Below are 24,442 nucleotides of genomic sequence, written 5' to 3'. Positions count from 1 at the left end.
TGCTGAATTCTAACCTGAGAACTAACAAATCAGTCTTTTGCCGTGTTTGCATCACATGTATCATTGTGTTATGTAAACTAAGGAGTTTACAAAGACCTGGTGAAGTTCCTGCCTCCCATTGGTCTGAGACAGTCATAATCTAAAAGTAATAATCCCCATGAAATTTGGCGTTAAATGCTTCAGTTTCCTTTTCTCTCCCTGCATACCTCCCAGTTCTCCCATTCTCCCGAAATGTACAAACTGTTTCTGAAACAACTTCAAAGCAGCAATGCACATAGCTTTGAGGTAAGAATTTGAGTGTTAAAGAGTGGGAATGACTGAGCTTTTGAGCTGCATTCAGCACTGCATTGAAATGAAACTGCTTTTCAGCTATTTTTCTATTAGAGGAAGTGGGTAATGACTGCCCTGGTCCCCAGTTGTTATCTGAGTACCTCTCAGATAACTGACTACAGGTGGCTACCACTTGTAAAAGGAGACCCCAGGGGCCCCTTGTCTCCTCTTCAGGAAAACAGCAGGCAGATGCATGGAGCTGGGCACTGTGACACACCAACTACACTGGCGCAGTGCCAGAAAAAGTCTTCTCAGGATTCTGCATCCTCTCCATCACAGGCAGCATGAATAATATAAACCTGGACCCATCCTTTAGCACCTAGCAGGAAACACTTCTCTTTTTCAGCTGGTTTGTGGGGTTTTTGTGACAGCAATTCCATCAAGCAGAGCGCAATGAAGGCGTTGAAAAAGCAAGTGTGTGCAAACAGTGATGGAAGCACAGTACAGCCTCTCTGTCTCTAAAATAATGAAAGAAGTAAAAGCACGCAAAGCAGAAGCATCCAAAATTACTGCTTATCTGCTTACTATCAATATCCCAACATATCTAATTCACTTGTACTGCTTATCCGGTGTCTCACATCTACCTAACTGGAATGTTTTAATCATCCCGAATTTACTTCTAAGGACACTTTATCAGATCACTCAGTCACGCTATATGATGCTACTTGCTAGAACCACATGACCTGAGAAAACAAAACCAATCACATTTGGGAGACGGATAAAGAAACCAGGAAGAGTTCTTCGGTGGTCAGTCAAAAACAGCGAATCCAAGTACAGTACAGATTTTTTAAGCTACTTCTTCAAAAAAAGAATATTATGGTTATGAATCAATGGATTACAAAATATTGTTTGGATTTAAACGAATGAGGATGTCCCAGAATTCTTAGAAATGAAAGGCAAAAGAAGAAGCAGACAGACACATATAGAAAGACAGATCTGAACATTTCTCTTTAGCTGGTCACTGGCATATTCAGTTTTATCTTCGTAAAACAAGAACTTTCAGTACATCTGAGAGTAGCAATACTTTTTGAAAACTTAAGTTTGCCTGTTTAGGCTGCTCTCTGAGGCCCTGGGGACCCTGCAGCTTTCAGTGGAGTAAAATATGATGCCATGTACATATGTAATGTCAATCCCAGCAGACAGCTGTAGTAGCTGTCCCATACACCATGAGTGTAAGGTTTCACAAAAAGGCTTGAGCTCCATTAACAGCTTGTCACCGCCTCTGAAGCAGAGCCTGTTCCTTCCTCCCTTCCAACCAAGCTCATCAGCTGCCCTCCTCAGCCAGCTCTCTGATCATCTGATCAGATAGTAGGCAGGTTTCAATCACTGAAAGAACAGAAGAACAACCTGGTAAAAAAATATTAAAAGCATTTGTTCCTGGGTTACAGGAGTTTAACACAGTCCTCTTGTGAATAAATGAGCAGGACTGACACAGAGAGGGGGAGAATCACACGCTTAGAGGGGAGCCTGGGGAAGAGGGGGAGCAGTGGGAGTCCCTCCTCCCCTCTCAACAGTGGCAAGCTGTGTCCTTGGCTCAGTCAGAACAGGAAGCCACGTTCACAGATATGTCACTCATCAACTGTGCTCCCATGTTACATAAATGCTGTATTTTTTAGGTTATAGTAATCAAAAAACTTCTATATGGTCTTTCTAGTTCACAATATACCAGCGTTTCTGTCAGATGATGCCTTTCTGTGGGGAAAATAACCAGATGAGGCTAAAGGATGCATGGAAAAACCGAGGATGTGAACTCTGCTAAAGTCCTAGATGAGATGTTTCTACATGTAATTCAAAGAACAGAGGGGAGGTGGTAAAAAAAGAACAGATTTATTTGGAGACTTTTTTGGGAGTCACCTAGTGGAAATTAGGTAAGAGCCAGCTATCTCCTCTGCAACAAACCTTTGAGGCTGATGCTGAATATTTCCAACATCAATGATGGAAATTTTGGGCCTGATCATCCTGGAAAGTTAGGGTATAATAAGGAAGGGATGAATTATTTTCTGGATACTAGGCTGATATAGCTGTATCCAAAGGGGAACAAGTTCATGCAGCTGCTGCGTGTTCTAATTAATGGCTCACCAGAGGAAACGTGAAAATTTATATTAGATAGTTGATCAAGGTCACCTTTTGGATCCTCTGTACCAGCTATTACCAGCAAACCTTACTTTGCTAAACAAGAAGGAAGGCTTAGCCTTTTTTTTTAGTGAATGTCTTTGATTTCATAGCTCACAAAGCTTTCACCATAAAGATACTGTAGAACTGACAGTTTATTTCTAGATCAATATACATAGGTATCTTTCACTTAATCTAGAAAGGTAGATGAGTTCAAAGCTAGTTTTAGCATCCTGGTGAAAAATGAAGTACTGAAAAAGATGGTCTAGTCAAAAAGTGAGTGCAATGACACAAAAGTCAGATTTATAAATAAATAAATCAGACTTGAAGGTGATGCTCTATTCCGCAGTCCTTTTAAGAGTCTGGAATAGCTCTGGATAACCTTATTTTGTTTATTTATTTAAACAGAATTGCAGCACTCTGGTGAATACATTCTGTATTTCAGGTGAAATACAGATGTTTCCTGTACCTAGGCATCCTTTTGTGGCAAGGGAAATGTAAGTATTAATAACTAATTTATCTAAATTTTTTATTTTCACTGACCATATCTTGGAAGAATCCCTTCAAGTTTCTTTCTTAGATGGGAATTCAACAAACAGATGGAATGAATTTCACAATAAGCACAACAACCACATCAGGTGGTTCAGCACATTTTACCTGACAAGTCAAAACTGTAAGACATGCTAAGTGGCCGCATTGCTGTAAAAAAAGAAACAAACACAACAGAAAAAGAAAATGGTTCAGCCCTTAGAAAAACAGAGGAATAATGAAAACAAAAGATTAACTTTACCTGAGACATTTTGGACTCCCTTGCTTAAATCCAAAATGTGTCAGACATACTGCTGCTTCACTGTAGTAAAGCTTAAAGTCTGAAAACTACAGTAGCATAAACAGGACTTGAAAACAAAGCAATTATATTACTACTAAATTAAGATTTTTGGAATCAAATAAATCAAATATCAAAACAAGAGACAAATATTTAAAAAAAAATAATATTTAAAGTAAAATCACCATGAAAGAGAATCAGGAAAAAGGGAAAGAGAGAGAAGAGAGAAAGAGCTGGAAAAAAAATTGAAAGCACAAAGCCACATTTCACACAAGTTTCAGTGACCTGAAATAAAGATATTTCCAATTTTTTTAAGCATAATCTCCAATGATTATAATTAAACTAATAAAGAGAGACACCCAAGCTAAGCTTGAGCAGTAGTTTCCTTGAAGAGAATGGAAAAAAAGGTCAAACAAAATCTGATTTGTGCTGATCACTATTCTTTTTAAAAACCTTAGGTTCACTTAGCCTTTAAAATGCATCTGTAATATTATTCTCTTCTTCCTCTGATGATTTTATTGTTAGATAAGAAAGTGGCCAAATGTTCTCCATTTCTGGAAAGACTTATCTGTATTTCCAATTAAACCATGCTTCAGGGAGCAGACCCTCAAAATATTCTTCAACTGAAAACAAAATTTCAGTGCACTAATCCAGATAATCAGGCCAAGCCCAGTGACAAGAATGTGCAAAAATGCATCAAAATTGAAATCAGCTTATGTGTCTTACTTGACAGGCGATCAACCTGCAAGCTGGTAGAAAGTGCCTGTCAGACACACATACCACTGCCCTAAAAGATGCTGTTTATAAAAAGGTTGTACTGGGACAAGTTTTCCTCATGAGGATAATTTAAAGTGGTGCATGCAGTAGGTGGCTGACTCAGAGCTAACCTGGGGAGTCAGGGAATTTTTTCTGTATTCACTAACTAGAAATTATCCATAGATAATAGCTACAGAAACAGTTTTAAAATTTCTGTCCAAACTTAGCATAAAGGCACATACTTCTAAAGCAGAAGGGTGTTTATCAGCTGATGCTGAGACATTGATAAAACCTGCACATGAAACAAAGCTTTCTCCAAGCTCCATTAGCTCCACTTGCTTGAGTCACAAATCCATGCTTTTAATTAAAAGGACGTGTACCTCAAGGCTGTGTTTGTCTTGATGGCTTACACTGATGATTTTATGAGGTCATTTGAAAGCTCAATCCAACTCCTCTACTCAAACCTCTCTCTTTGTGAGCACAGCTCAACCCCATTCCCAAAGAAGGTTTAGACTGAGACTGGCCAGGGTAGAGAAGATCTTACCTGTACCATGTGTTGTGTAGAGAGGGACAAAGCCTGTGGCTGCTGGAACACATGCCATAGGTACAGCCTTATCACAGAGGAGGAACTGCAAGAGTACAGCCCCCACTCACCCCAACAGCCAAGTGCAGTTGTGCTCTTGATGGTATAAACTGAGCAAAAAGGAGTAGCTCTGGGGCATGTGAAACACACCTTATGCTCCTGAATACGTCACTTTAATGTGCTATTCTTTTTTCTCCTTTTTAATAGCGACAAATAGTTCTGTCCAGATGGTGCAAGTGTCCCACATGGTGTTCCTACTTAGATTTATAATCCTTAAACCTCATTACCTTACATGTTGTTACCCTAAATTACATTCAGTGGTCATTTAAACTGTATGGCAGATCTATTTGTGCCATACTGAATGCCACCAACATTACTTGTTACTAAACTGCACAAGCACATTCTTTTTTAAAAGGAACTTTAGGTGTAACAATCATTCCTATCGTGAGAAAGAACGAAACCTCATGCATCGATGTAGGGAAAATTATCTTGAAGGACTTCGGTCTTTTTAGTTCTTCATTCCAGGAGCTAATACATACTTGGAAAAAAACTTGCATGCATCCACTTTTACATCCCCATTAAAGTGGCATTTAATCCAGTCAATTCACTGGACTTAAGAGGAATTACCCCAGTTCCAAAACACAAAAATTTAATGCTTTAACAAAAAGGGAAGAATTAGTGGAAGACGGGTAACCTTCATTGGAGATACTCCCTTGAAATCAGTCCAGGAGTCCTAATCAGTAGTGGTTCAAAATTTAACATCAATTTTAGAAACTGTTTACTAACTGGGTTTGATGTAATTTATATCAATTAGAAATTGTAAATACATATTAGATCAGGTTTGCAGTCCCTGAGACAACATGGTAACTCCCAGACAGAGAACATTTAAAACTCTGAAACTGAATGTTTGAAAGAAAAGTAAGGAGTCATCCACATTTTTACAAGCTTCCTACATTTGGAAAAAAGTCTAAGCCTGTGAGAAATGTTAATTGATACAGCAAACACAAACTGAATCCAAACCAGAAACTTGAATGCCCAAAAAAACAATATTCAAAGCATCGTTCTTTTACAAACGCACCAAAGCATTTCCCAAACTCCATCAAGCACTTCAAAACAATGCAACAAAGCAAGACTGATGAAATTGTTTTTCTCCAGAGACAATGGGCTGTCACAATCTACTTGAATCTGGACCAGTGCCTTTGGGTATATGTGGCAAGCACAAATATCTTTCAAAAAGCAGTGACAGAGGGTACATATGTGGATTTTTGACAGTTTTCAGACATAAGATTCCACATTTGCTCTTTAAAAATTCAGCTACTTCAGTTTTTCTGATACAGATAAATACAGTACACTTAAAGCAATCTAAGTCACTATGTAGGACTGTATTTGTCACGCTTTTGCCATCAGAACCACTGAACTAATGCAAACTGGTGACTGCTGCATTGCATGGTATTTGCATCATTTCATATTGGTTTGCTGAAAATACACTGCGGAAATTAAATTCTTTGCAGTACAAGTCTGAATTATTTTCCCATATAAAGACTTACATTTTCCATGGCTTGGAAAAGGAAGCAAAGATTTAGATTCAAAATAAATGCAACAGATTCAGTGAACAAAATAAAAACCAATTTTAAATTGAAATAAAGAAGCTGATGATGCTAACAACAGGAAACAAAGAGAATAAATTGATTAAAAATCAACATGTAAAGAATACTTTCAGATAGTCAAGGTATACTGCACTAGAGACAAGCAATACCTGTTCCATTCTCAGCAAATCTAACATAAACTGTCATGTGCAACAAGCAATATAATACCATTCCATCTAATACACTAAAAACTTGCATGGAATCAATCTGAACCATTCTGTTTCATATTTTAAAATATAACTAAACACAAAGACTGCACAGCCCTAGAAAAGCCTGTAGGTGATTTCTTTTTCTGAAGGAGTAATTTTATCTTCGGTGACATCTGCACTGATGTGGCTAAAGATGTGGCTAAAATTGCTGCTTCTTAAGTGGGAAGTTTTCTGTGGATGCTGCAAATAAAAACTGGCCATGTGCTTACCCAGCCTGCTACGCCTTATCTCATCAGGGGAGACTGGACGTAACTTCCTCTCTGCCTTGATCTCCTCCAGGATCCTTTCATGGAGGCTGCGGGGCCGTGGTGGGGTTGGTTTCAGTTTCCTTGCCGATGCCTTGGGACAAAGAGACAATCATATTTACATTATAAAGTGTGTCCTTGAAAGTAGATTTCACACTTTTTTTATTAAAAACATGGAATGCTGTGATATGATTTTACATACATTCAGTTTCAAACCTCAACATAAATTTGAAAGAGGGTTTTATCCATCATGGTTTCCTAGAGATAAAGGGCTGCTGGCAGCTGTTAATTGGTATGTGCAACATATTACACACTGTTCTTTTAAGAGATCCTATTCTACGTACAGAAGACAGTATTTTTGAAAGCCCTGGCAGATAATATTATGCCTACATATTTGCTGGAATCAAACATGCTTTAAAAAGCCACTATTTTGTAAGGAATGAAGCCCACTGGATTACATACAGGATTTAATGGAGGTCGCGATCGGATGAAATCCAGGATTATTTCATGGGCACTCTTTTTTAATCGAGGTGGGATGTCACCATTGACCTGGAAAGGAGAAAGCAAAATATATATTGCTGTGTTTCACATTTGTATTCATGTAGATGAGACTAACTGAAAACTTACAACAACCCTGAGAGAGCTGCAGTGTTCTGACACCTGCACAAGACATAAAACCTCACCAGTCCTGAGTGGAGCAACAATCCATATGCAGAGCACAGGCAAGCAAATCAGCTTTGCTGATGGCTGCAAAATAACTCCAACTGCAGCAGCTTTAAGCAGCAATATTTAGGATTTTGAAGTAATGAAATCGAATGTCAAAGCTGCAATGGTGTCTACGGGAGAAGTATGTTTCCTCACTGTAAATCACATATTTCTGTAGAAGAGGGGCTAGTTGTTTGCTTTTTTGGTTTGGTTTTCTCCAGAGAAACAGACATTTAGATGTAAAACCATATGTAGGACATCACAGGGAAGAGTCAGGGAAGAGTCAATTTACTATATGTACAGGATTTAAAGAAGGCAATGGAAGTTTTTATATCACATGAAGAATGTATAAATTGTAAACTGGGAATAAATGTATGGATTTTCTTAAAAAAACCAAAACCTGTCAGGTTCAGTCTTCAGAGAGCACAGTGCCCAAGCACGTTGTTAGGGATTAGAGATCATCTTGCATTGTAAATATTCTTCTGCCACCTTCTCTTTCTACACAGTAGCTATGTATTTAGCCCTGTCATCCAAGTTGACAGAAACTTCCATGACACTGTATTGCTTAGACCAAGTATTCCATATTTCAGACTTCTTTTTTCTTGTGTCAGTTGCCACATTTTTTTTTTGTGGGACTCTATTCATACAAATATGGATGTTTCCGTAGCCAGAAAACCCATGTAAAGACACATGTCTGGTTTGCCAGATAATATGCCCTTTTGCTAACCAGAAGGACTGCTGCCATCACAAAAAGGGGTTTAAATGTCCATAAGGTCATGTGAATATGATCCCTAACTGAACTTCACCAATGCCATGAAGCTTCCATACAAGCTCTGCTCACCTCAGGCATGCCCTGTGTCCAGGCTGAGGCTGAGTGACAGCCTCCTCAAGAAGATTCATCCCTTTCCCTCTAAGAAATCAGATGGAGAGTCCCTCCTAGGGAGCATTTAATTGCTTTCCCGATGGAAAGCATCTTGTCTTTCTGAAGATATCCTACCCCAGACACAGTCCAAACTTTATTTATTCCACCCTCCTTAGTTTCCTAAGAGTGAATTTCATGTTGCTTGGCAAAGAATACCAAGCTGCTAAACTCTGCAACATGCATCATCTTTTTAAAAATAGTGCATAAAAATTAAAATGGAAAAGATTTCTACTAAACTGTGATTCGACATTTCCTGATGAGGAGAATACTATTTTAAGGGGTGTGATTGATTTCTTCTGTTCAAAGACTGTGCAGTTTTTTGAGGCCAGTCTCCCAAGATTGTTAATGAAATGAGAAGTCTCTCCTCCCTGAGCTACTGTTCATCAGATGTCAAAGTTGACAGCTGAAGTTGAGAATTATTACCATCAGAACAGCCGTTTTGTAAACTGATAATCTCTGTTTGAGCCTTGGGGAACAACCCTCTGCATGACAATAGTCAATAAATAATAGATGGCTCTGAGCCTTTCACCTCAGGGCACTCAAGGCCCTGACTTAATGCCATCAGGGTATAATTAGTATCAGTATTACCATCTGATTGGAAAAAGAGAAATGTAGGATTTGCTTAAGTGATTTTCCACAGGATACAAGGGGAGCTGGTGGCCAAGCAAGTGGATGTTTTGCAGCCAACAAGTCAAGAGCAGGAGCATCAGTGGCAGAACCTACTTTCTCATACTTGGTGCCCAAACAAGATACTGACATGAAAGATACTGAAGGGAAACTTTTATCCTCTCTGTTCAGACTAGATTTATTTATTTACTCAAACTAACTCTCTCTGTAGTAAGAACTTCAAACACATCCTTTACTTTTACTTAATTAAAATTCATGGCTCTTGATTAAAGTCTCAATCAGAGACATTGCACAGATGCAGCCGTAATACACAGGCTACAGGGGAAAAAACCACCAAGAAACAAGTTGATATATATATTTTTTCATCTCCACATACCAGGCTGGCACCAACTACAAACTAGTATTTGAATAAATACCTCAAAACACTGTAAAACTACCCTAAGACTTCATCTGTGTAAAACAGGTCTTGTATAGCAGTATGCATTAAAACGGGCAGTGTGAAAAAAGCTTAACCAATTATTATAAAAATCAAACATAAACATAGAGATCCAAACAGCTAATGCACAGAAAAACTAGCATGTCATCATCTACCAACAACCTGCTACCATCATATTTTAATACCTAAATATGGATTTGCAATTAAAAAAATAATGGCAAATGGTACTTAGTTACCTTTGGCTGAAGCCAGAAGCTTTAAAAATGGTGATCCCAAACAAGATCCATTGCTGATAACTATCACAAAAAATAATATCACCTATCATTGATACTCAATTACCTTAGCCATTTATTTGTTCAGCTATTAAATATGTCAGCAATACGTAGGAGAGTGCTGTCTTTATGTAATAGTCAACAGAAAACTGATACTGTCTTGTACTATCTAGAAATTTTCATTTAAAAGGAAATTGCATGGACACGGAAACAGACAGAGGGGATACACTACATCATTTCCAGGACAGCTCATGATAAAGTTCAGTGGTGAATTAAATAACTTTCAGTAGATGTCTATTTACCTTCTTGCATTATGCAGACAGTATAGTGTTTTAGTTAACACAGTTGTTACTCAGTATTTTGACACCCTACAGCAAGCTTAAGCAGCAATGTCCAAGAATGAAGTGCTCTGGTATTTCCCTTCATGAAGCACTGTACTCACACTGTTCTTGCACAGATATTGCAGAAAAAAGTTTATGACATCACATGATAACCACAGTACTCACACAGAGTCCCTCCTCTGAATACTCCTAAAGCATGATTAGGAACTGTAAAGCTCCCTGCTCTACCTAGGATGACTCCTACATTTCTGTAGAAACATGTGATGAAGGTGTAAAATGAAAAGCACAGCTCCCCTGCTGAAAGCAACTCACTACAACCAGGTCAGACTTGTATGTAAGGGAACCACAGACTCTACAATGTCCAGCTGGATAAAGTGGTCAAAGTCCTTTGCACAGTAAAGCTCACATTCTCTTTGTCCTGCTTGAAGCATATGAAACAATGCTTATGAAAATACTGTCCAGGCACAGCTGTTACTGCAAATTACCTAAGTAATCTAAGATGCTAAATACTGCAAAGAAGCCAATTTTAAAAAAAACAACAACAAAACCAAAAAAACCTATGCCATAGGATTCTCAGTTTAGACATTCAAATTACTGGATATTTTTGATAATAATGGCTTCAACCTGTATGTTTAAATTCACCTTCTGTAACGTGGTCAAGCCTGTATCACTGCATGACATGTACTTGTGAAGAGCTCAAATATGATGACAAGAGTGATGTTACCTACAAAGAGTGTAACAGTTATGTAACATAATGATGATTTTGGAAAGGGCATAGAAGTACCTGACAGGCATGTCTTGAGCAGATTTCAGCTACTGTTCAATAAGTGCTGCTCAGAAATACAGTGGATGGTGCATATCTTGGAGGGGGGGTAGAGATGGGCAGAAAGCAGAGCTAATTATGAAGCACTCTGAAACTAAAAACTGTAGATCAACACATACAAATAATAAAGAAAAATTAAGCTTGCAAGAGTAATTAAATCTTAAACTTCTCCATTTCAAAGTGTTGAATCTACCAATGATCACAGCTTTTAGCCTGTGTGGGAGTGGGTGCTCCATGGGTGAGGAAAGCTATTAAATCCCTCTGAGGTAGATACTTAAAGTTCATAAAATTCCAGAATGAAAGCTATCTTGCTCCCACAACAATTGCAGAAATGAGGACTCTTGCCTCAGGATAGAAAGATGACAAATCTGAAATTATTTTCAGATGTACTGAAATAGAAATGCCAACGCCACTGAAACAAATGAAACCAGTTATTTACCAAAAGCCCAGAATTTGACATTTTACATCTTCAAAACATTTTGAATATTTGCACTATAACAATGGGTGAGATCAGGAAGCTCCAGTTACTTCTGTCTGTTAACACAACAGTCTGAAACAGTAAAATATGACCTAACACGAACATCTGTTCCTTTAATTTCTACTCAGAACACTGAGCAAGTCAGTGACAGATCAAGCTACTCTTTTAAACACAGCATCACACTAATAAAAATAACAGTGGAGATTTCATGTTGAATTTCATTTACTTAAAAATATTACTTATTACTTTGAAAACTTACTTAACTTCTTGGTATCATTAGTAGGATATGTATCCTCACAAGCTACACAGTCTAAAACTACTACCCATAAATTTAAAGTAAAAATTACTTTTAATACAAATTTTGCTGAACATCCATTTTGAATGATAGAAAGAAACATAATCCATCTTTCCTAGACTGCCTTAAAATTTAGATTTGGGATCCTTATCCTCTTCTCAAGAATGACAAAGGTTTCCGCTGATGGGAACCCATACAATCAGCTTCAGCCTGTGATAGCCAGTTAGAAGATGCTCTATATATGCAATCTAACTAAACTTGTAATTCTGTGTGATTCCTTCAGGTTCCATGTCAAGCTGCACTCTTATTGTTGAACATGCTTCAAGCAGACCCTGCAGCAGAATCCAAGTTACTGAGTTTAAAGTTTCCAGTAGGAAAGAAGTGATTTTTCTAACAGTGTTACCATCAGCAGTTGTCAGACTAAGCCAGCAGTTGCAACACAGACAGCCCTACAGGTACTTTACCTGCAGCTGATTGCAATCATATTTATTCTCAGAGTTCACTTTGGACAATCTATCTAGAAGACAAGATAGCAGGCCAAAAATAGATGCTTCCAGGGATTTTGTACAGAGCCAGAGTCTGGATAAGCAGAGCAGCAGCTGTGCCCCCAAGATGTACCACATAATGAAGGAAATCTCTTCTGAAGAGGCAGGAGCTTGCTTAGCAGCAGATGAATTAAAAGCCAGTCTGACAAAAGCAAAATTAGATGACCCAGGGGTTCCCACTCAAACAAAACTACTGTTCTGATTGCATACAGTAATTAAGGTCCTGAGGGGACTGGTCCTCTTTTGCAGAGGGTAGTAGGAACACTTAGCACACTTCTCTGAATTGCTGGGGAAAGACAGATAACATCATTACCTGAGTATGTATTTTACCCTATTGATTTAGAATTTAAACAACATCTGTAGCAGAAAATAAATACAATCAGATAGTCTAAATCCAGATCTCGATTAGGAAAGTATTTTCAGCTCAAACATAAAAAGCATTTATACTACACACTTTCTGCCTCTCTCATCTGTCTTCCTCACCCCCTACCCTCCCCTTAGGTTTTTTTTTGTGGAATCACAGCTCTCTTACTGTGTGAAGATTTGTCAGGAAAGTAAATACATCTGAATACTGAATATTCTAAAACAATGCTTCCATTTTAACTAATGACAGGTGAAGATAAGTAAGTGTAAGGTATAAATACTGATATTGACCAAATACATGCCTGTGGCAAAGGGATTTACAATGTCCTGCTAGGGATAAGATATCCTTTAGATCAGTTACTAGATGATCAGGAAGAACATCTTAACACTGAAAAAAATATAACCCAAAAGGACAGAAAGAACAGGGAGACACCAGTAAATATCAAATGGGTTCTGATAAAAAGAGTGCCTCAGGTCAATTTTATAAGCACCTTTATGAGGATCTAGGGGGAGGAGACCCATGAACATTCTCCAGCTTGCTGTGGCATATTGTCTTGACTTGAAAGCAAAAGAGACTATGCTGAAAATAACTGAGTTCAACTTCTACAAATGGAAAATTAAATTTATTTTTTTTTTACACAGAATATTCCTTGAAAATTCATAACAATCAAAGTTTTCAAACACTGTGATACGGGCAGTTTTCAACTACTGTAGGTTCTCCTTTCCCATCACAGTATCATTCATTCATGGTAGCACTTAAATTCTGGAACTCCAAAAACTATGTTGTAGCTCAAGATAAATGTACTCTCCAATAAGAAAAGTCAAAAACAATTTCTCAGTGGAAAGCATGACAGGACTTTTGAGATGACTCTTAAAATTATCACAAACCCAACACAAGTGATCTGTTCAAGCTTATGATAGGTAGGCATGTCTTTCAGAATTTTAAATGCCTGCCACATGGAAATCAAAGTACACTACATGTGTTGGTTTCATCTTCTCTCCCTCAATGCACTGTGCAAAACTGATGATGCCATATAAACCCCATGAGCATTAGTAACTATATGAAATAGTAATTTCAAGATCCTCAGAAGAAAAAAAAAGACAAAAAGAAGATAAAAAAAGGAAAATAATATTTCAGATTTGACAAACCAGTGACTCTCTTGACTTACCATGACCTTCCTTAAGGTATAGCGTTTGGATCTGATATCATCCATCAGCATCTCATAGGGTGTGAGCTGATATTCTATGGGGAGTGGGTTGTACTGACGCTCTTGAACTTTCTTAAGTTTAACACCATTCCGTAAATCTCTCATCACTTGCACCCAAAAACGGGCCTAAAGACAAAAGAGACAGAAATTTTACTTCATACCTTACCCTTGAATACCACTTCACATTAAACCAAAATTTCCTTCAAGGACACAAATATTTACAGCTGTACTAGTTTATTTTTAACACATCAACCAAATCCCATTTTGTTTTATATAAACTTATTTTTAACACTCATGAACATAACAAAACTTTATTGCAATTCAGCAGGACTGCTGGACCTCACCTCAAGTATGGAAAGAGGATTTGAAATTCTCATGCCTTACATCTAAATTCCCACTTCAAGTATACTGCAAGCACATAATCAAAGTTTATAGACATATAGCTAATACTATGTGAATTAAAACAGTGATTGAATCTGAAACTTTTTACCCAGGACTCTCCTGTAAAATTTCCCCAAAAGTTGTTCTTCAAATAGAAATTTTGGAATGGTCTTCAAGTCCTAAGATCTTGCAAAAGAAAAACTCAACTTCTTTTGCTCTGCCTGTAAGAGCACTAACACCCCCATCTCATTTTCTGTGAAGCAGAATGGCTGGAGAGAAGAAAGAACTAGTGGTGGAAAGAAGATTTGGAAATTAAAATCAAGTATTTTTTAGGAGCCTCATAATATTCCTCTATGAACTGACAAGAACAGTACCTAGAAATTAAGTTACTTCCTGCTTAAGAGTTTCCCTGCAGCCTTTTTCTTTCATCACTGGAGAAATTCAGCTGGTGGCTCTGTCTACTGCCTGACTGCCCCTCTGAAGGGCAGTCAGCATGGCACCTGTCTAAATGTCCAGTCTTTAAACTGCAAAAGCTTCTCCATGAAAACAGCCTAAGGAAAAATATATTGCTTGGATACTTGTATTGTTTCATCTGTCTGCAAAGGAAAGTTGAGACTTCATTTAGTTCTAACTTGTAGTGGGTTACTATTAATTCATATATTAAAAAAAAAAAAAAAAGAGACTGATTTGAACGCAATATCATAGTGTTTTGGGTAGAAAATACCTTAGAGCCCATGTAATTCCAACCCCCCTGCACTGGGCAGGGACACCTTTCACTAGACTAAGTTGTTGAAACCTGTTCCTGCGCCTCACCACACTCAGGGTAAAGAATTTTTTCCTAATACCTAATCTAAATCTCTTTCAGTTTAAAGCCACTCCATCTTGTCCTGTCACTAAATGTCCTTATAAAAAGCCCTTCTCCAGGTCTCTCAGAGGCTTCCTTTAGGAAGGTGCTCTAAGGTCTCCCTGAAGCCCTCTGTTCTCTGGGCTGAACAACCCCAGCACTATCAGCCTGTTCCCACAGAAGAGGTGCTTCAGTCCTCTGAGCATCTTTTTGGCCTCCTCTGGACTCAATCCAACGGGTCCACATCATTCTTATGTTGGGAGCTACACAGATGGACACTATTTCAGGTGGGGTCTCATGAGGGCAGAGGTAATAATGCCTTAGTTAAGATTTATAAAGAAAAGTAAACTGCCAGTAGTGATGCTGAATCACTATTCCATTGTTGTCTTACCCAGTCAGCATTTTTCAGTTCATCAAGATCTGTGCTGGATTCATCACTTGCCTCTTTGTCCATTTCCTGAATCTTCTTCAGGTTCTGCCAATGAAAAGGAAATGAGTCAATAAATGAATAGTGGCATTAACTCTCAAGTAAAACTAATGCTTAATGTTTAATCTCTTGTATCATGTTATTTGGGTATTCTACTGAATGTTTTATGACTTGAATAGTTACTGTAAAAAAGTAACTTGAAACACTATTTGAATATATTTCTCTTCCTTGGAAAGTTAACCTTAAATGCTGGGAACAAATGTTAAGTTTTGAGTATGAAAGTACTTCAGATAATAACACCCTGGAGGAAAAACTACACCTTAAAATGTTTCTATGCCTAAATTTTTATATACACAGAGAAAACCCTGAATTACCTATCAGGTCTGTTAATCTACAATACAGAAAATATTACCAGCTTGATAAGGATCCATTCATACCAAAATTAATACTTGTTGAATTCAAGGCAGCTCATTTTTGTAGAAGGAGAAATAAGCTATGAGAAATAAACTATGAGAAACATTGAATAGTGACAGAATTGCACATAAATATTTAAATGAATTAGTAAGTTCAACATGGGTATAGATTCTGAAATATCCATAATAAAATCATGTGAGGAAGAGGAACAGATCTTTCAAAGATGAAAACCGCTACTTATGAACAAGATGAGATCATGCAAATATGGAAAAGATGGTGTGCAAAGGGGCAAAAAAAAAAAGCTTTCATACCATCAAGAATATGAAAAACAATTAAAAGTTACAGCAGACCCAAGAACAGGCAAGCTTGAACACAGAAGGCTGTGGCTGTACACGAATTTTCTTACATACATCAACTCCTGTATATTCAAAAGGGTTTTGTTTTTTTTTGTTTACTTCTGTACTGAAATGTTTCTGAATCAGCAGTACAAGTAATTTCTCAGTCATCCACTTCACTTTCATGGAGAGTTTTCCAGGAAATCTTTAACAATGTTTAATTTGATCTATTTTCCAGGTACTCACTAATATATCTGAAATGGATATTTAAGTCCTCTGCTAACAATTTTTTTATTTTTTTATGGTACTAAAGCAACAGGTCAGAGATCTGACAGATGTATCTACCCAAAGTATTTCTATCTTTTAAGCACTTAAGCTCTTCCTTTAATGGAACTGAAAATCAGTCTCGTTTCAGCTTCTGAGCTTTCCAGAAAAAATAAAAATAAGCATACTTTCAAAAACTTTTTCTTTTTCCTGGAAGTAGTAGTTCCTAAACTGCCAACATTTCAGTGTAAGAAGTGGAAGCACTGGAAGAGCGCTTAACTTGCACATTCAACAGTGCAAGCATCTACCAAACCTGGCTGCAGAGATAGGATATGTGAGTCAGCTACCACAGAGGTTTTGGATAGAGACCAGATGGGTTCTTTATTGTCTTATTTATGTAACACAATTGCTTTAGTATCAAAGAATAAATACTACCATTGCCCTATCAAAATAAAAAATACATCATTTATAAGAAGACTCCAAAAAAGCATGAATCACCCACACTAACAAAAGCAGATACATCATGAGGACAATGTGGCAACATTTTGGCATGACTTGCAGCATCACAACAAGATACCCAAGTGGGAAAGAATGTCTTTATGGAAAAACTTCTATTGGTTCTGGCGCTGCGGTCAATCTGACACAGGCAATTGCTCTTTCCAAGGGAAAAACAGAAAAATTGAAAGAATGGGTAACATAAAGGCCTTGCTTATGTGTATTGTGCTATCCAGGGTTTCTTCTTTTCTGTATCATACAGTTGGAGTTGAAGTAATCATTTCAAATACAGTACCTATGAACTGTAAATTACTTTCTTTTTTGCAAACTGCTAACATCTACTGGTAAACTGCAAAATATAACATCTGATACTTTTTCCTTTATCTCTTTGTAATCAAAAAGATAACTTTTTGATAAAAGATAGAAGTAAACAGGCTCACAAGTGTCAGATCTGCTCCTCCTTCCCATACTGGAAGGTACACTTTAATTTTTTAAAAAATTAACATCTTCCAGCTGCTTAATCTAAACTTCAGCTATTCAATGAGACTGGTGGCAATCACCCATCTCAGCAACAGTGTTCCCTACCATCCAGTTTATGGGCCTGATTTGTGCCCAAAGGCTGATGCTTTTGACTGACATAAATATATCACGAAGCTAGAAGAGATTACAACCTGTTTTTCTTAAGAGTAGAAAATAAGAAGGGGAAAAAACCCACCCTGAGCAGCTGAAAGATCTTCCAAAAAAGGCAACTATCTAATTAATGTTCCTCTGGAACATAGCTGGAAGGGCAGTTCCTACCCAAGAAAGCACAGGTGTAAGTGATGCTGGCTACCATGCACCAGAGAACTGCAGGAGCAAAACCTGCCAGCCAGGAGCTGAAGTGTCTCCAAGTGCAGTTTAATGATATAAATGAGCTGGTACAAGCACAGGCTACTGCCAAAGCTGGCCTTCTTATACTCGCCATCCCTGTGCTGCGTGCTTGGCTGCAGCCCTGGTACCACAGACACCCACTTTGTAGGGATAGTTCATTCCCTTCCCTGGCACCTGGCTCTGGCACTTAAATGCAGCTCACCATGCAGTTAGTGGAGAAGAGCAGAAGATAAAGGAATTTCCATCATTATAGAACTAACAAAGCTTTGGAAGTAACCAGCAAGTGCTCTATGCTTGCAGGAAGTGTTTAGGAAGGCTCCTATAACTCTTCTACACATATCAAGTGCTGCTTGGGAAGGAATAAATTCACTGTGACAAATGATTATGTTTAAACTTGTAGAATAAATGGAACATTAGGGTTTCCCTCCAGCATCCCCAGCCAGCATCAGTGGGTTTCTGCTTCTGTTCTAACTGTAAATTACAGAAACCAACACATTTAAAGCACAATAGACTCTTTGTCAGAATTCAACTGTGTTCCAAAACCTTCAAGTAACCTCAGCTGCTGCTGCTGTAGCCACTTGCACTTACCCTTGGGACAATGGCTTAAGAAAAGCTATTACAGAATAATAAATACATGGCCTAAATGGATTTCCATTTCAGAAAGCAGAAAAATCTTAAAAGGGTTTTTCTAAATGATCCCAGAACCTCAGACCCATACCACAGACCCAATTCACCTATTATAGCCTGGGCATTCATTCAGGAATAAGGGTTGGATGTGTAGGAAATTACCGTTTTAAGAGCTTTAGCTTTTTTTTAAAACCTTTGAAGCATCTGGCCATTTTTTTCAGAAGACTGCATTTTGTGACAAAAGCTAGCAATAAAAATATCAAATGTCTTCAAACCTCTTGCTGTACTATTAAAAGCAGGCACTAGATTTGCTGCTGCTGCGTGGCCCACATTTGAGATGTGCTCTTCTGTGCTCAGTGCCAGATGGGAGTTTATATAAGACTCTTGTCAGCACAGTGTCAAAGACTCCCTTCCATAAAATACTTTCTAAAACATGATGCTTTAATGAATGTGGTATTCTAGGGAATCCAGACCTGGACTTTGCCTTTTACCAATCACAGAGTGCAGTCTACTGCAGTTCCCAGTTTATACTCTTCATTAGGAATCACTTGTTTACTGATTAAATTGATTCTTACACTGCTATCTGTGAAACTAGTAAAACATTCTTGCACATCTAGGCTCAATTTAAAAATACACAACATGCACATATGGGAAAAATTTTTATATACCTTCAGCTATTCAACATGTGCTTAAATTCCAAGAGCTTAGGCAGCAGCAGTACTCTAGGTACCAAAACCCATTTAATTCAAACTGGGAATAGGATCAGTTAAATCAGTTCCTGAAAACCACAAGCTGATAGCAGACAAAGCTCTTCATGTATAGAAGTATAGACTGATGTACTTTGCTCAGCTCTGGAGAGGGCAATAGTCACCATGCTGCTCAGCATGACTGTGTAAGAGGCAAAAAACAGAAACCAAGGGCATGTGACACTGATTGAATTACAGTGTCTGCACCACTTCAGAAAACAAAACCAAACTCCCCCTTGCCCAACACAAACCAGCAGCATTTCCCCTTATTAAAGGTCCTAAATTGACGGATCAAACTGATCATGATGGAGCTGCATGCCTGACAGCAGCACAGCTGCAAAAGTAGAGTCACTGGAGACTTGGAAGTGTAGGCAAAAGTGAAGTTATGAGCTGAAAAGCTTGTGAATTAATTCATTTCTCCAGCTGTGCTCTCTGAAAATCCAAGCAGCAGAGTATTTGACAACTTTTACAATCACAAGACTTTTGAGAATAACTGGGCTAATGACTCTATTTCCAAAATAAGTTAGCCATTAACATTGTTTAGGTACCTATTAACTACCTCCATTATCATATTTTGTACAAATAATACAGCAGTATAGCCACCTGACTTTTTTCATTAGCTCTTTTCCAACTTAATCTTTCCATGGCATGAAACTAGGAAAAAAAAGAAAGGAACAACTTCATTTCTATGCATGTACTTAATTAGAATTTGTATGTTTACATTTCATACAGATTGGTTTGAAATATAACCAGGCAGACTGAAAGAATTATGTTTTTACATCAGAAAGGACAGAAATGAAAGGCAACATGTTTTAAAAGAATAGTACAAAGATGTCAGATTGGGAGCTTTCTCTATGTTCTACCAAAAGCCTGATTACAAGGCACACTGTGGATAATGAAATTATGGATGAGTTTTTGATGAGCATGGATTTTCACAGCAATTAAAGATGCAGGCAATTATAAAAATATACAAAGTCTTAATTAGTTTTGGAAGAAATATTAATTTTGATGCTCTAGGGTATATATCAATCTCTAAAACTTTTTGAGATATAAGTCAAACTTACTGCAACAGATCTGCCTACTGGACATTCATCTCCTGTGCTGGCCAGCATCACATGGTGATTTTAACACCACCTGTGCCAGTTGAGGAGTTCATCACCCACAGGTCTACATCCTACAGGCCAGCATCACTTTTATTGGTGCCACCCACAGAGTCACAAAGCGCTTGAGAGTACAAGAGATCTCTGGAAGTCAGCTGGTCCAACTCCCTGCTAAAGCAGGGCCCCCCAGAGCCAGTCCAGTATCATGTCCAGGCAGCTTTTGAATATCTCCAAGGACAGAGAATCCACAGCCTCCCCAGAAAACCTTTGTGAGTGTTCACTCACGCTCACAGTAAAAACAGTACTTCTGCCTGTACAGAGGAACCTCCTGTGTTTCAGTTTGTGTCCACTGCCTCTGATCCTGTCACTGGGCTCCACTGAAAAGAGTCTGATGCTGTCCTCTTCACACTCTCCCCTCAGGTATTTAGAGACATTGATGAGATCACCCTGAGCCTTCTCATTTCCAGACTGAACAGCCCTGGGTCTCTGCCTATCCTCACAAGAGAGCTGTTCCAGTTCTTCATCATCTTCCTGGCCCTTCCCTGGCCTCTCCATGATGTCAATGTCTCTCCTAGACTGGGGAGCCCAGAACTGGACCCAGCACTCCAGCTGTGGGCTTGCCAGTACTGAGCAGAGGCAAAGGATCACCTCCCTTGACCTGTTGGCAACACTCCTCCTAATGCAGCCTGGGACACCACTGGCCTTCTTTGCATCAAGGGCACATTGCTGGCTCGCTCAGCCATGAAGTGCACGTGGAACATTAACTTCAGGAGAAGGCAAGACCAGGCAGTAACAGGCAACCAGAGGAGGAGCAGGGCAGATATCCCTTAAAAAAAGCAGGTTCGCAGTGTGGATACAGCCCTGGTGAATCTCCTGTCTGATCAGAGCATCAATTTTGCATTCCTTTGCTTGCACAGTCTCTCCCTGTCTCTCTCAGTCACACTTGATGCCATTTCTGAGCAACGTGTGTGATCTTTTCAGATATTTCACAGCAGGAACATTTGCTTTATCTCATGGACATCAATAATTTGTCCCTACAGTTCTGTCTATGGCCAGATGCCACCAAAGGTTATGTCAACGACTTTTGGATAATCCTGAAAAAGATGAATCTTTTCTTTCACATGGGTCAATTTTTAGCAGATATTCAAACTACCTTTCCCCCTGTCATACATGTGTGCATTCATGTGTGCATTTCCTTTACCTTGTGGACCAGATGTCCCCCAAAAAAATTAAAAAAAAAAAAAAAATTAAAAAAAAAAGGAGAGAGAGAGAATCCCTTTCTGTGGGATTTTCTTACTGCAATTTTGAAAGTTCACTTCTTGTCATGAAAAACAAGCTGTACTCTATCTTTGTTATCAGCTGTAAAAGCTTAAACAGCAGGTCACAAGAATTAGGAAGTCTTGGCCTATCAGAAGACCACTCCTGGATAGCAGCAGATGGTACCCAGGGTAGGTCTGCAGCAAGTCATCTTTCACAGACCCTGAGCAGCATGCAGGTGCTGCAAGCAAGCTGAAAAATACCCCAGTATTGCTACAAAAACTTCACCTTGCAAAAAGAAAAAATTTAGTTGTTTACTTTTTTAAACTATTGCAACAACACTATCACATCTTTCTCAACTCTATCCATCCTGTGCATCCACTGCATGAAGCATTTCACACTTTTCAAGAATGGAAGTAACATCTCCCTGTCTGCAAGTCAGCTTTACTGCTGACCTTTCATACACGAGGAATCAGACTGGAAATAATCATACGGCATCAATTATGTGACAAATTGCCTTAAACATTCTATTTGTCATCCACTGAGATGATCTGAACAGCTCACTCATAGCTTCATCATTTCTGATTAACACACTCACCCAAATTCATGCCAGTACAACCCTTTGTGAATCTACGCTCTATTTGTTATATGACAGATGATGACTGGAGAACACATGACTCCTTAGTATATATACTGGTATTAAAGCGTATTACAACCTATCCCTCCTACCTACCAATCTACCCCTCTTGAAATCCTGGACTTTCAAAGTCCTGCTAAGTTTTTATAGGGCCAAATTGAAAACTGCATCACAGCAATATTTTTTTCCCTGACTCTTTCACAGTTTATTTCCCATCTAAACCTGTTCCAGGCTGCAGCATAATATAGGTCAGATTTAGTTTGCTCCAAGCAAGTGAAGTTTTACAGATAAAAATTCTCCCTCTTTCACTATAGTGAAGCTGCCTATTTAAGCATTTACTGACCAAAAAATATGAACCTTATATACCTGGGAAACAGATACCCAGATGCCACTCAGTGGCCCTAGAAGAAATCCAAGTAATTTCAAAGAAATTTTTATCAACAGGAAAGTTATTTTAAATAATTTCAGAGGATTTTTTCTCCTTTTTTTTTTTTTTTTAATTTCATTTTGATCTCACATCCAAAACTGCGTCTAGGTCTGAGGGAATCTAAAGGAAGATCTCCAAATTAGGCTGTTGTTTTTTGAAACAAATTAACAATTTAAAATTTCTGGCATCTTTAGTGTCAAGCCCACAATATTACACAGTACAATTTTTTTTTTTAAATTAGAACTGATGTATGTAACATGGTTCTTTTCCCCCAGTTCTCTGACAATGCAATCACCACAAATCCATGACAACAAAGTTTCCTTACTTAAGTATTCAGTATTTATCTACTTTATTAACCCATTACTTATATGACCACAACAAAAGGAAAAGAAAGAAGGAATTTACTAGAAGAGTATTTAACTGTACTCCTTATGACTTTAGATTCTGCTATGTATTTGCAAGACAGAAGAGCATGTAAACAATAGCACAGCTTTTACTGGCACAAACCTAATGTGATCATATGATCCCTGCTTGCCTCAAGTACAAACTATAAAGGTCATTTTTAAATGGTGCAACAAGATTTACAGCATTCCACCTCATATTTTCTTCATACCTATTTTTTTATTTTGTACACTGTATTATTTTCAAAATTAAATACCTTCCAAATCTACAGTTAGATAAAAGCTAGGACCAAGTACATCATAAATCCAAAGTATTCAGATTCAAAAAGCTACTTCCAAGATAATTTTCTTGGTAATTTCTTACATGCCTACTGAGGGACTGATCCAGAGTAAAACTAAATCAAAAGGTCAAAATTCTGGCCCTGGTTAGGTGCAGCAATAAAAGTCTTATTGATTCAGTAGGGCCAAAATTCCATCCACAAGGATTACTTCCTTTGACCTAAATGTGCTTTGAATCAATGCCTAATAGTCTGTGAGAGGCAAATGGTTTCTTTCATTTGGGATTAACTCATAGTATTCTCTATGGTGTGATCAGCTGTTTTTGGGTTTTTATGCTCAATGATAGGTAATTAAATAATCTGCAAATTTCCACTTTCCAATTTAAATAATCTGCCTTTCCACTTTTTAAAATAATTTTTAAAAGACTATTGTTACGATATGATTGTAAATGGTTATAGCCCACAATATTTTATTTTGACTTTGACAACAAAGATGCTCTATTACTGCTCACTGTGGCCAAGGTGTTTGAGAACTACTGGAAACAATTCCTCTCTGAGCAGAAAGAAGAACTCTGAAGGGTGTTATCTTTGAGCCTCAACACGGACTTTGCAACAGCTGTTGAGTGAGGTGTTTCCAGCACAGGTCACTCAGTTAATACATCCAGTAGTTAAAAGCCAAGATGTGAAATTATTGATATCAAGGTTTGGGAGACAGCTTTAGCATGGAGATCTTGTATCCTGAGTGCTCCCTGTATCAGGGGCATTGGATGCAGATGTCCCATAACACAGGCACTTCAGAAAACAAGTGGCTCTTTAGCCATGCTGATATTGTCAAAATTATCTTTGTATGACACTGCTTCAGTTTAAAAATTGCTTTCAGTTTGAATAGGACTGGAGAAGAAGTGAAGATGAAATGTGACCCTGTGCAGCTGAAAAACATCTCAGAAGGATTCTCCCTCTTGGATGATGCATCTTTGGAAGGAAGGAAAGAGCAGCAGCCTCTTATGTCTCTGACTAGTTTGCATCTTCCACCATGAGCATGATAAAAGCTTTCTTATGCTGCTCTGAGGCTCATCTGACCCTTTATTGAGCCGATTCAACTCATTAACCTGACAAGGAATAGCTCCTTTATTTTTTCTTTTGCTTGATATTTATTGCATTTGTTCCCTAGAACCAGAAGAAGGAAAACAGTGGGAGTACATGTGCGTGGGTGGAAC

The 24,442-nt window shown here is 38.2% G+C and overlaps 1 protein-coding gene across 3 annotated transcripts in view; it reads right to left on the bottom strand.

Moving 5' to 3' along the window:
* Positions 1-24,442, bottom strand: part of SPIRE1 (spire type actin nucleation factor 1) — a 128,466-nt gene that overhangs the window by 25,114 nt on the left and 78,910 nt on the right. For all 3 annotated transcript variants that reach the window (XM_058830932.1, XM_058830934.1, XM_058830933.1), the window contains exons 5-8: positions 15,339-15,422; positions 13,684-13,848; positions 7,170-7,256; positions 6,672-6,801 (exon numbers count right to left, since the gene is read on the bottom strand). In XM_058830932.1, coding sequence (XP_058686915.1) covers positions 6,672-6,801; positions 7,170-7,256; positions 13,684-13,848; positions 15,339-15,422 — 466 coding nt within the window. The remainder of the gene's footprint in view (positions 1-6,671; positions 6,802-7,169; positions 7,257-13,683; positions 13,849-15,338; positions 15,423-24,442) is intronic.

Source organism: Poecile atricapillus, chromosome 2, assembly GCF_030490865.1.
Source record: "Poecile atricapillus isolate bPoeAtr1 chromosome 2, bPoeAtr1.hap1, whole genome shotgun sequence".
NCBI lineage: Eukaryota > Metazoa > Chordata > Aves > Passeriformes > Paridae > Poecile > Poecile atricapillus.
The sequence above is the reverse complement of the archived record's forward strand: the minus strand, read 5'-3'. Positions and strand labels throughout refer to the sequence as shown.